Source organism: Sturnira hondurensis, unplaced genomic scaffold, assembly GCF_014824575.4.
Source record: "Sturnira hondurensis isolate 20B ecotype Veracruz unplaced genomic scaffold, ASM1482457v3 Scaffold0006496, whole genome shotgun sequence".
In the NCBI taxonomy this organism is placed as follows: Eukaryota; Metazoa; Chordata; class Mammalia; order Chiroptera; family Phyllostomidae; genus Sturnira; species Sturnira hondurensis.
The window spans coordinates 19565282-19578303 of NW_028079127.1; the positions used below are offsets into that span (position 1 = coordinate 19565282).

The 13022-nt window shown below is 42.1% G+C and overlaps 1 protein-coding gene across 5 annotated transcripts in view; it reads right to left on the reverse strand.

The window, feature by feature from the left end:
- Window positions 1-13022, reverse strand: part of RBM6 (RNA binding motif protein 6) — a 92224-nt gene that overhangs the window by 65507 nt on the left and 13695 nt on the right. For 3 of the 5 annotated variants that reach the window (XM_037049676.1, XM_037049673.1, XM_037049675.1), the window contains 4 exons: window positions 9056-9161; window positions 3560-4838; window positions 2235-2324; window positions 825-894 (listed from right to left, as the gene is read on the reverse strand). In XM_037049676.1, the coding sequence (XP_036905571.1) occupies window positions 825-894; window positions 2235-2324; window positions 3560-4838; window positions 9056-9099 (1483 nt within the window). In that variant the 5' untranslated portion in view covers window positions 9100-9161. Of the gene's footprint in view, window positions 1-824; window positions 897-2234; window positions 2325-3559; window positions 4858-9055; window positions 9162-13022 lie in introns of those variants that run through there. The other 2 variants (XM_037049677.1, XM_037049679.1) reach the window with 2 other exon arrangements.

Genomic DNA, 13022 nt, shown 5'->3' on the forward strand with positions numbered 1-13022 from the left:
CTCAAAAATACGGCATGCTTTTAATTGAAGAGTTCTTTAACTTGAATTAATGAAATCTAAATTCTGTGAAAAGATTAATTGCCCTACTTTCTTCAATTTAAAATTCTGCATGACAGGTCACTTAAAGATTACTTTTATTTTTAAGCCATTTCATATTATTTAATGCTAAAAATACTGGTCAATACTTTGAGTACTTGGCACCTCCCTTTGACTACGTTTCCTGTAGTAAGATCTGAAGGACCCAAGGAACTGCTACTCTCAAATATTAGAAAGATATTTTGAAAAGTTTAATCTGCAGTTCAGACCACAGAACAGAGGTCAAAGAGAAAGTTCTCCTGGATCTACTTATGGATTTCAACAAACTAGCTGTTGCAGGACTCCATTCTCAAAGCAAGACTGAAAAGTCAAGAAAGCTCTAATCTGTATAATTTCTCTGGAAAGTTGTAAATTTCATGCTGAAGCAATAAAATGTAAACTTTAATGTACAGCAAGTTCATTAAATATTCCACCACCATGAACAACATAAGCAGCAAGATTAGTGATGCAATCATGTAAAATGCACTGGGGGACAAATGCTGCAACACTCGCTCCGCGTCCCACAGGCACTCAGAAGAACTGGAAGAGGCATCTTGCCGTGCGTGTGCACGAAACATCCACAAGGAACAGCAGCTGAGACTAGGGCTGGCTGCTGTGTGAAGGCACCGACAGGAGGCTTCTGGAAATCTTAACTGTGGTTTCTTTAAAATTTCCTGCGTAGCACACAAGGCCGAGATCTGACAAAGACCCCTCCTAATCCAAGGCCACATGCATAACAAGGAACCCACCTGCGTTGTACTCCTTCAACTGCAAGTCCCTTACAGGCATGTCATCAGGAGTCCGAAAGGCATTAAGAATCTGCAAGAATATGGTATTTACTGTAATGACGGAAATCATAATCAAATACTGAATACTGTATTTCCCCAACTGGTTTTTACTCTGCATAATTTAAAGCTGTGATTACTTTATAAAGGCAAATAATTTCATAAAGGAAGAAATTCACATAACTTAAAGTTATGATTACTTTGTAAATGTGTTTTGGCATTCAAACATGTTGAATGAGCCGAACATAATTATTATTCAAAAATTCCCAACTATATAAAAAAGGCAGAAGAAAGAGCCTATCACAAGCTGGAGCTCAGGCTATGCCCTGAACTCAGGCCGCCGGTGACCTGAGCCTCCCCTGCTCGCCTGCGGTATGACTTGTCCGGGCCCCGTTTCTCTTCTGTTCAACATCAGATGACACTCCGAACACATTCCAGTCCACAGCGCTTCCCTCCCTCAGCCTGGTGAGTCCTCTTCCTCCTCCTCTGGACTGTTCTCTCAGTGCACTCAGTCCTGGGCTCAAATGTCACTTCCTCACGATGGCCTTCCCTAACTACCAGATCTAAAACAGCTCCTACCCCAGAGACGCTTGAGTGCTCTGCTTTACTTCCCTTCAGAGCATTCATCACGGCCTGAAAGCACCTACCTCTGGCTTACTTGTTTTATTATCCACAGAGGAAGTGACTTTACAATATCCACTGCTATATCACTCAGTGCCTATGCAGTGCCTGGCCTACAGGAGTACTTAACATCTGAAGTGAATTGATTAAGAGTACCTACTCATACTACATTAGAATATTCAAATGAAGTAATGCTTGTAAGTAAAGTATGCGAAGTAAGCACCACACAATGCCTGGCAGAGTAAGCACTGTTTGTTCTCACTGTAATATTCCGACCAAATTCTTCCTCTGTTCAGCCACGATGCAGTCAGGCCGTCAGTCCTTTAACACTGAGGAGCTAGAAAGCTCCCAATTCTCACTATTGTAAATAAACTGCACTGTATGTGCGCTGTCCAACTCTCCCTTTGGGTTAGGCTCTAAGGGCCGATGTCAGGTTGAAGGGCAGCAATCACTCGCCACGGTATTACGGTATTTTTTACAAACCACACCTCACTAGAACATGCGTAACTGATGAGGTGTGAATGTGCTCGCTGACGTACCAAAGCCAGCTTCCTGGGCCAGCTACTGTACTACAGTAATGCAAGGTGTGGGCACTGCCTTGAGCTGGGTGAAGAACGCCCAAGGATTCCCTGCACATTTCTGTGCACCGTCCTGTGAATCTGCAATCTTTCAAAATGAAGTCTAAAAAAAATTTTAACCAACCAAAAAAATTTGAAAGTGCAAAAGGAACAACAAAACTAAAAAGACACATACCTCTTCTTTTGTGGCATTTTCAGGCACCCCACTTAATCGAATAAGCTTGCTTGGTTTCTCCTCACTTGGGCCAGTCCTATAGTCTTGATCCTTGAAGCCAGAATAAAAAATTATTTCAGAAATAAATGTGTTAGTACAAAATGCAACTGAATAGAAAATACAGGTACTCAGGTTCAAAAATCAAATTAATTTGCATCACATGAAGATATGAAAAACTGTCCTGGCTGGTATGGTTCCCAGTCAGGGCAAGTGCCTGGGTTGTGTGTGGGCCAAGTCAGGTCCCCAATTGGGGGTGCTCGAGAGGCAACCACACATTGATATTTCTCTCCCTTCCTCCCTTCCCTTCTCTCTAAAAACATATAAATGAAATCTTTTTAAAACATTTTAAAAAAGATATGAAAAACTGTAATTTTCTGTTTTACTGAGATCCAAAATTTGACCTCAAATCACTAGAATACAAATGTGCTAAGACCAAGGCTCATCGAGAGTCTTGAAATAGTAAGGTAAATACTTGTTTTTTTCTTTAAAGACACATTTAGTTGTTTTGTTTTGTTTTTTTAGATTTTATTTATTTATTTTTAGAGAGAGAGGAAGGGAGGGAGAAAGAGAGGGAAGGAAACATCAATGTGTGGTTGTCTTTCCTGTGGCCCGCACTGGGGACCTGGCCCCTAACCCAGGCATGTGCCCTGACTGGGAATTGAATAGACAACCCTTTGGTTCGCAGCCCAGCACTCAACCATTGAGCCACACCAGCCACGGCATAAAGTAGAATCTTAAGAGAAACAATACTGAACAGGACTTTTATAATCAGGGAAAAAACAAATAAAACTTTCTCAAAACTGTAATTTTCTTCTCTTGAATGAGAAAATAGGAAAGAAAAGAGAAATTGAAGCCATGTCATTTATCAAAGATGTCATCTATAAATAAATTCCAAAATAGCCCTGGCTGGTGTGGCTCAGTGGATTGAGCACTAACCTACAAACCAAAGGGTTGCCGGTTCAATTCCCAGTCAGGGCACATGCCTGGGTTGCAGGCCAGGTCCCTAGTTGGGGGCCCATGAGAGGCAACCATATACTGATGGTTGTAAGAAACCGTAACTTTCTCCCTCCCTTCCTCTCTCTATAAAAATAAATAAAATCTTCAAAAAAAAAATCTGAGCTGAGGGTCCTTCCTCCAGAGATGTACACTCCATTACCTGAGTACACATTTTGCCTTTTAGTGGTTGTATAAGGAGACACTCTGAACTAATGGTCCTGGACTCTACACTTCATCCCTCAGAAAATCCTTATGGAAAAGCTAAAACACATTTCACTCCAATAACACACCTGGAGCTCCTGTTGGGCATCTCGAGAAGTTTTGCCCTCAGGAAAAGTCTTGCTCTGGCCATAGCCAAACATCTGGCTCCCTGGCAGTCTGTGATCCACATCGCGGTACTCCATGCTTCTGTAATCAGTGTCTTGCCGACCAAGAAAGTCCAGACCACCTTCTTCTTTAAACAGACCAGAACCAGAACTCTGTTTTTCACCTCCAGAAGGTTGTGACTTGTCTTGGTCTTGAAGTGGACTTTGGCTGTTCTGAAAGTCTGATGAAGATTCATGTTCAAAGGCTACACCTTGTGTTTCTCCTTCCCTTGTTTCTGAATGTTCAAATTCTCCTTTCTGAATGCCAAAAGCAGGCCTTTCCGTTGCATGGTCATGTGCAGATTTTTCTCTCTTGTTCACATTCATACCAGAATGTTCTCTATCTTGTGTAGAGGGCTGAATGTAATCCAAAATATTTGGATCTGCAGAGGGCATCTCCCTACCCTTAAATTCCATACATGTTCCCACGTCTCTGCCCCTAAAGTCCTGATCAGTCCTGGACCGGTGTCTGCCTCTGAAATCTGAATGTGGTGTATCCCTGTCCCTAAAGTCTAGATCACTAGTGCCTGAACCTCGGCCTCTAAAGTCCACCTGTGTTCCGTCTTTGTCCCTGAAGTCCAAATCAGACACATCCCTATTCCTAAAGTCAGAACGAGCTGGATCTCTGGTCCTGAAATCCAAATCTGGTAAATCCCTTCCCCTAAAATCTGTATGAGATCCATCCCGGCCTCGAAAATCTAAATCATAAGTGCCCCGGCCCCTGAAGTCAGGTGGAGGAACATCCCTACCTCGGAAGTCAACAGGGTGAGCATCCCTGTCTCTGTAGTTCATGTGAGAGGCTTCTCTGCCTCTATAATCCATAGAAGTACCATTACCACCCCTATAGTCCATAGGTGGTCCTTCTCTATCCCGAAAATCCCCAGAATGTATGTCTCTACCTCTGAAGTCCAACTGTGATGAATCTCTGCTCTGGAAATCAGAAGATGAAAAATCCCCCCCCCTGAAATCATGTCCAGATCCCTCCCCTCCTCGATAGTCACCATGCAGTCCGTCTCTAACTCCATAGCTGAAAGAATGCTCTTCTATATTTGCAAAGGGAGGCCCCGAATGCCCCTGGAAATCAAAAGGAAGTGAATCTCTGCCAGGAAAGTTGCCAGAGTGTCTCTCTTGAGCATGACTCTTAAGGGGAGGAGGAGGATAATCCCTGTTCCACCCGGGAGCAAACCTTTCTTCTTGGCTCCCACTGTAGAAACAAAGACAGTGTTATTCATATTGTCCAGAGAGTTTGCAATCTACACACCAGCATATTCTTCTCTAATCACAGCAAATTCTTCTGTACACATTTTTTGGGGGGGCAGAGTTCTGTAACAAGGTCCTAGATATGCAGAAAACAGCAAGGTTTTGCTACTTTAGGACGAAGTGGCGGAGTAAACTTTTATGCTCCCATTTCAGAACACGAGGAAAGTCAACACAAGGTTTTCAACATGACTGCTGCAGAAAAAGCTTTCACCCAGTCCTGCAACAGGGAAAATCCGCAACACCAGATAAGCTAGCAATGGTGACACACCATAGAAATGTCCATTTCCTATAGCCAGGGGACTTAAAATTCCAAGATCAACACGATGGTTCCTATACATCAGAAGAATCAATGCACTGTAAATTTCTCATGGTAAGTTTCAGGAGGTGTCTTTCTCATTGCTGCATATAGGAGGAACATTCCGAAACATTTTATTACAGTTACAGCATGGACACCACCCAACAGAATGGATGCAGGCCCCAAATGAAGAAACTCTGGCTGTAAATAACCAGTGGGAGCACACCCATGTACACCAGCTGAGCACCAGCCCTGGCTGCATCTAAGTACCAGTGCAGTGGCTCCACCTAGAAGCATTCTCGCCTGGTCCCCACTATTATAACTACACAAAGGTATCACAGAAGGCAGCATGAATCATGCCACAAGCATGTATGTGTAAGTTGACTAAGCCAAGCAATAACATCCTGGAGTTTAATGCTGAAAGGATCTAGAGAGAGCATTTGGCCTTCAGGCATTATCCCCAGGTCTCCAATAGAGAAGCTGATATTCCAGGTTCTAATGCTTCATGCTAATTTTTCATGGTAATATTTAAAAATAAGTATAGTAGTCCTGGCTTGTGTAGCTCGGTGGATTGAGCATGGGCCTGCGAACCAAAAGGTCCCCAGTTTGATTCCCAATCAGGACACATGCCTGGGTTTCAGGCCAGGTCCCAATGAGAGGCAACCACACATTGATGTTTCTCTCCCTCTCTTTCTCCTTCCCTTCCTGTCTCTCTAAAAATAAATAAATAAAGATTTTAAAAAATAAAATAGAATAAAAATAAGTATAGTATTAAATTCATATTCTCAGTTTACAGAACTCAGGCAATAAGTGAGAACTAGCCCAATCTTTTATACTACCCAACTTCTGTCCTTTGCCTAACTTCCAAGTCATTTTACATTGATTTGGCTCTGATAAAAGTTTAGGGAGTTTAAACAGGCAATTGGGTACCCAGAATTTTGACCTTGAGGAAAACAGTAGGACATGAAAAAGGAATACACTAAGTGATCTGAAGGATTATATGCTATTTAGCCATAAAACAAAAATATTAAGAGATCAGGTCCAGCTCAGTTCTCCTCCTGGAATATACAGGGTCTATGACAGACAGGACCCATTTGAACTCAGACTACCCAAATATACTAGAAAGATTCAAAGGACAACTGATTCCAGATCGCTCAGTTCAAGACAAATAGTTACAATGCCAAATTCTTTCTTAAAGTAATAAATTTAACAACAGCAACCTAAACATTACAGTTATGAATACTTAGTAAATTTTCAGAACATGATGATTTCCATTAGTCCCATTAACATTAGTTATTTCTATGTGGTTCCTCACAAGAGGGGCAAGTTTAAATGTTCTTCATAAGTAAGTCAATTTGACACTAAAATAAAGATGTTACACCAACTGTAACATCTCCCCTATTTAAAACCATTCATATCGCAATAGTTATCTTGCAGGAAGACTTAAGCCTCAGCAGACACTCACAAGACAAGGGCTGAGGTATCCAGACTTACTCATTTTCTGACCAGAACACATCCAACACTGTCTTTAAACACTGCCCTAGGGGGTATCTCTCTCTCTTAAGTTGAGAAGATCAGATAGGTATAGAGTATAACCTACTGTACTGGGGTTATTAGAACTGTATTTTATGCAGACTATTCAAGAAACGGTTCTGTTAACATAAAATAGCAGTGACTATGAAAATTATTTTTAACCAAATAAAAAATTTTTAAGAAAAGTTGTTAAAAAGAAAAAAGAAAAGTTAAAATGAAATACAAATCATTTTCCTGTGAGATACCTTTTTTAAAAACCAAATTAGTCCTCCTAAAACTTACATAAACTATGTATAAACTATGTATAAACTATGTATAAAACTTGTATAAACTATGTCTCCCTTCTACTCAAAGATCTTTAAAAATAGCATGTAAGGACTTATAGTTAAACTAAAATTAAGGTGAGGAAATATAACTTTAAATAATAATTGGTCAAAAAAAGTGTTCTAAAAATTTTTAGAAAGTTAAGCAATAGAGCTAAAGTTACCTGACATTTCTACAGGCTTATCTAAACCATGCAAATGGGTTAGTTCTTTAAGAAACAGCCTTACTTATAAAATAATTATCCATAAATATAAGTAAAAAGAATAGCTTATTGCTGCTCTAATAGCCTATTTTCTTTCTCACTGCTTCACTAATAAATTCACTTTAAACTAAAAAAAAAAAAGAACAGATTACAATCTAAATATACAAAAATGTTAAAAAGTACAAGCCCGCTGATCTAGGGATCAGCAAACTTTTCCCATAAAGAGCCAGACAGTAATCATACTAGTCTCTGTCACAACCGTTTGACTTGGCATGAAAGCCACACAGACCATCTGTACGTGAACGGTCATGGCTGCGTTCCAATAAAACAAAAATGAACTATGGTCTGTAGTGTGCTGACCACTCATCCAGACCTTAATATTTTGAAAGAAAAAACATACTCGGCCTCACTACGACTGCTTTAATTTAAGGATCACTACGCAGAAAGACCCCTATCATTTAGTGTTTATGAAACACTAGCTTTACTCAATATTATATAGATTTTTTACTCGATTATCTACCTCAGTTTTTCAGGGGACCCCAAGCTTCAGAACAATAAATGGAACATCTATTAAATCTGCACAATAAAATCTTGCAGACTATTAATCCAAAAGGAAATTTACTAGCAACAGAAGTCTCAATTGGAGCATCAATACCTTTTAATGTGTAACTTTAAGGTCAGATTTGTTGGCTGTATACCAAGTACACTGATAAAAATCACATTCCTATAGCATTTTATTAATTGTAAACACAATGAAAACGTTTTAAAAAATACTATCATCAGTGTTTATTATATTGGCTGTTTAAAAAATTAACTCCCTCCACCCTGGCTGGTGTGGGCACAGTGGATTGAGTGCCAACCTGCAAACCTTTTGGTCGCCAGTTTGAGTCCCAGTCAGGTTGCAGGCCAGCTCCCCAGGTGGGGGCAAGAGACAATCAATTGATATACTGAATATTAATATCTCTCACACATCAATGTTTCTCTTCCACTCTTTCTCCCTCCCTCCCCCTCTCTCTAAATAAGTAAAATCTTTATATAAAAGGTGCCTCTTTCAAAAATATAAACTCCCACCCTGGCTGGTGTAGCTCAGTGGATTGAGTGCGGGCCTGCGAACCAGAGGATCGCGGTTCGATTCCCAGTCAGGGCACATGCCTGGGTTGCAGGCCGGTTCCTTGCAGGCCAACTACCAGCAGGGGATGCACAAAAGGCAACCATACATTGATGTTTCTCTCCCTCTCTCCTTTCCCTCTAAACATAAATAAATAAAATCTTTAAAAAAAAAAATATATATATATATATATAAACTCCCTTCAAATCTAAACTACACAACTGAATGGTACCACACTCCCCACTTATCCCTGCCCTCCGCACTGCCTCACACTGAAATGTGGCGTAGGAAACCGCATCCAGTCATTTTTCCTTCTCGGAACCATTTCTAGTAGCTGCAGATCAAAGTGGCACACGGGCAAGACGCAGCTCTGGATTCTAGAAGCATATTAGTGAGCTTAATGAAATACTTATGTACATTTATAAACATTTATGCTGACTTTCCTTATTAGCCAAGTATGTATTATGTTGCTAAAAGACATTTTTTAATACTTAAAAAAATGTTAAAACACAAAACACTTGGCACATTGGGTATTTAGTCTCAAAATCACTTCAGAAATGACTAGAAAATTTTTTAAGTTTCCAATGTTTAAAAACCAGACCTATTTCTATACAAAGAAAATATCCTCCTTTATAGTAGACCAAAAAAAGTTATCCCGTATCCTTAGAACACTAACAATACCCACGTTTGCAGACTCACCGAAAAGGCCCTGTTCTGCTGGCAGACCGAGAATCACCCCACATTCTTAGGTCGGGAGGGCCCAACAAGGAGATCCTCCCCTACCGAGCTCCAGTTGCGGCAGCACCTGCACAAAGCAAAGCACGAAACGTAAGTGCGTTAGAAAATGAAGCAGAGGCTAAACTGATTTCCTCCTGCCTGGCTGATGCGGGGCTACGGCAGCAGGGGTATTTTTGGAAGTCACGTTTAAACATTTACATATTAATTTATAACAAGAACAATAATTTTTAATTAAAAACGTGTACTCCAGAGCACCACAAACTTCTCAGTGTAGTAAGAATACTTCATATTTAATAAATACTAATTTTCCCAGCAGCCATTCTACCTCCCTCTCTGGAAAAGGCACCCCACCAAAGCGCCATCGCCAGCCTGCCCAGCCCGCCCAGCCAACCAGAACAGGGTACTGCCTCGCCCTAGCGCCCCAGCCCCAGCGCCCCAGCGCTGCTGGAGGTGGCCAGCAACCCCGCCCACTTGCCGAGAGGCCGACAGCAGGGCTTTGCCGCAGCTGCTGAAAAGGAGGCAAGCTTTCAGGACGTTGGATTTGGCAGTACTTTCATGACACCAAAAGCACAAAAGAAACAAAAGAAACAAAACAGATAAACTACACTTCACTGACTGTAAGAACTTTTGTGCATCAAAGTATTCTATCAAGAGAGTGAAAAGATAACGTACAGGTCTGTCAACTGGCAGACAAGGAAGTTCCGAAGTCTCCTTCCTCCACAGAAATATTGAAAAACAAGCAGTAACGGTCTAAATCAACTTCGCTGGAGCTTTAGAAAAGTCAAAGTTTATAACAGTCAAGCAAATGCTCAGTGAAGCCATCTTCAAAATGACAGCCAAGCTTTGTTTTCCCACTCGCCCTGGCCCACGCCCCCCGCCATGGCAGTGGCAGGCCAGTTCCCAGCCCCCCAGACGACCTGCACACTGCTGTGTACTATACTCCTGGCGTAACCGTCTGGGGCATATCGAAGGGTCGACGCAAGGTGCTTGTTTCTATTGTACCTCAGCAGAACTTGGGGGCGAGGGTGAGGGCAAGCAGCAGGAGGCATTGCTAGAAAAAGCTGCAAAGCAGACTTAGAGACTCACACATATAGAGAAGTTGGGGTAAAAAAACTTTGAAAAATTAGAATATTCCACAGCAACATGTACATGGGAAAATTTTGAAAGCCACACACATACCCAGACACATGATCAGACAAGACCTGAAGACTTTCACCTTTCACCTCAGGCTGATCCCTAGGCTTAGAGCAAGCCCAGCTAAGTGCTGAAGGACTGTCCCAACACAGAACCAGTCCGCAAAAGCAGAGAGTTTACTTTCTGCTTTCCCCCTTTTTTTGGTTTTTGTGGTGTTTTGTTTCTTTTTGGTTGGTTGGTTTGTTCGTTTGATCTCCTGGTGTTCGAGGAAATCTTGCTTAAAATATCAGATAACCAGAGGAGCAGCGGGCAGCCCCAGCCCACCCCGGTGAACCCCCGAACCTGTCCCCAAGGCCCCTTCCTCTTGACTGTCCAGCCAGCTGAAAGCAGCCCTGCCTTGGCTCACTTCTTCCCTATGACATTTCTAGAGCCCAAGCGGCCCCACCAAGGCTCTTTCCTACTGCTTCTATGTCAGGCCCTTCCTGGTTTCAGCCCAGCTTTAATAAATATGCTCTTGCTCTGGCTGGTGTGGCTCACTGGCCTGCGAACCAAAGGGTTGCCAGTAAGATTCCCAGTCAGGGCACATGCCTGGGTTGTACACCAGGCCCCCAGTTGGGGGTGCACCAACCACACACTCAGGTTTCTCTCCCTCTCTTTCTCCCCCCTTCCCCTCAATCTAAAAATAAAATCTGAAACAAAATTTTAATTACCTCTTTAAAAATAAATGGACTCTCAAAAAATTAGATGAATAAGCACTACAAAAATAAAAAAGAAAAATGCCTGACATCAGTGATCAAACGTGACAAAGAGCAGTCTTTGCAAAAATAGTTTAGAAAATGTCCCAAAATAGACTACCACAGCCTTGAACAATTTTTAAAAAATCACCAAACTCCAAGAAAGGGGAGAATCTGATTTCCAGAGTTACTACATTATAATAGTCAAATGCCCAATTTTCAACAACAATAATTAAAAACCCACAAGGCATACAAAGACACCAGAAAATACAGCCCATTCAAAGAAACAAAATAGATCAACAAATCCATCCCTGAGTAAGCCCAGACATCAGACTTACTAGACAAAGGCTTTGTGACAAGGGTCTTAAATATGCTTAAGAGCTAAATGAAAATATGGACAGAGAACTAAAGGAGATCAGAAAAACAATGTATAAACAAAATGAACTTCCAGCCAAGATGGAGGCGTAGGTAGACACACTGTGCCTCTTCACACAACCAAAATTAAGGACAACAAAAATGCATCCAGAACTGTCAGAAAATTGAACTGTACGGAAGTCCGACAACCATTCATCCAGACCAGTAAGTGGGGTGGAGTCGGCGGCTGGCGGAGAGGGGTTACGGCAGGAAAAAGCGATGGCTGGTGACCCGGGTGTCTAGGTGGTGACCGGGCAGACCCCAGGCATGGGGAGGCAATGAGAAGACCCAGCGAGGCACACAAGGTGGCTGTGTGACCGAAGTCACACATTCACACGCAGATAAATAAGGCGAAAACGTCTCGCAAAGCGAGACAGACCACACAACCCAGAGCCCCAGCGGTGCAAAATAAAGCCTAAAAGCACCGATTGAAAACACTTGTGGGGGTTGAGGGGCCAGGAGAGACTCCCAGCCTCACAGGATAGTTTGTTGAAGAGACCCACAGGGTCCTAGAATGTATACAAGCCCACACACCTGGGAACCAGCACTGGGAACTAGCACCAGAAGGGCCCAATTTGCTTCTGGGAAGTGGCAGAAGGGACTGAAACCCGAGAGAGAGTGGAGCAAGGGCCATTGTTCCCCCTCTCACCTCGCCCCCACATACAGCGTCACAACCCAGAGACTGGGTTGCCCTGCCCTGGTGAACAGCTAAGGCCCCACCTCTCACTAAGTAACGGGAGCCACCAGACCCCCTCCCCAAAAAAGGCTCAAGTGAAGAACAGATCAAAGCCCCAGAGCCAATACATCTAAGTGACCAAGAGATAGCCAACCTATCAGATGCACAGTTCAAAGCACTGGTGATCAGGATGCTCACAGAATTGGTTGATTTTGGCGGCAAATGAAGGCTACACTAAATGAAATGAAGGAAAATGCACAGGGAACCAATAGTGATGGGAAGAAAACTGGGACTCAAATCAATGGAGTGGACCAGAAGGAAGAAAGAAACAAACAAACAGAAAAGAATGAAGAAACAAGAATTCAAAAAAATGAGGAGAGGCTTAGAAACCTTCAGGACATCTTTAAATGTTCCCACATCTGAATTATAGGGGTACCAGAAGGGGAAGAGGAAGAGCAACAAGTGGAAACATTATTTGAACAAATAATAAAGGAGAACTTCCCCAATCTGGCAAAGGAAATAGACTTCCAGGAAATCCAGGAAGCTCAGAGTCCCAAAGAAGTTGGTCCCAAGAAGGAACACACCAAGGCACATCGTAATTACATTAGTCAAGATTAAAATGAAGGAGAGAATCCTAGAAGCAGCAAGAGAAAAGGGGACAGTCACCTACAAAGGAGTGCCTGTAAGACTGTGAGCTGATTTCTCAAAAGAGACCTTACAGGCAAGAAGGGTCTGGAAAGAAGTATTCCAAGTCATGAAATCCAAAGACCTATAGCCAAGATTGCTCTATCCAGCAAAGCTTTCATTTAGAATGGAAGGGAAGATGAAGTGCTTCTCAGATAAGGTCAAATTCAAGGAGTTCATCATCACCAAGCCCTTATTCTATGAAATGTTAAAGGGACTTATCTAAGAAAAAGAAGATGAAAAATACGAACAGTGAAAGGACAGCAAACTCACAGTTACTAACACT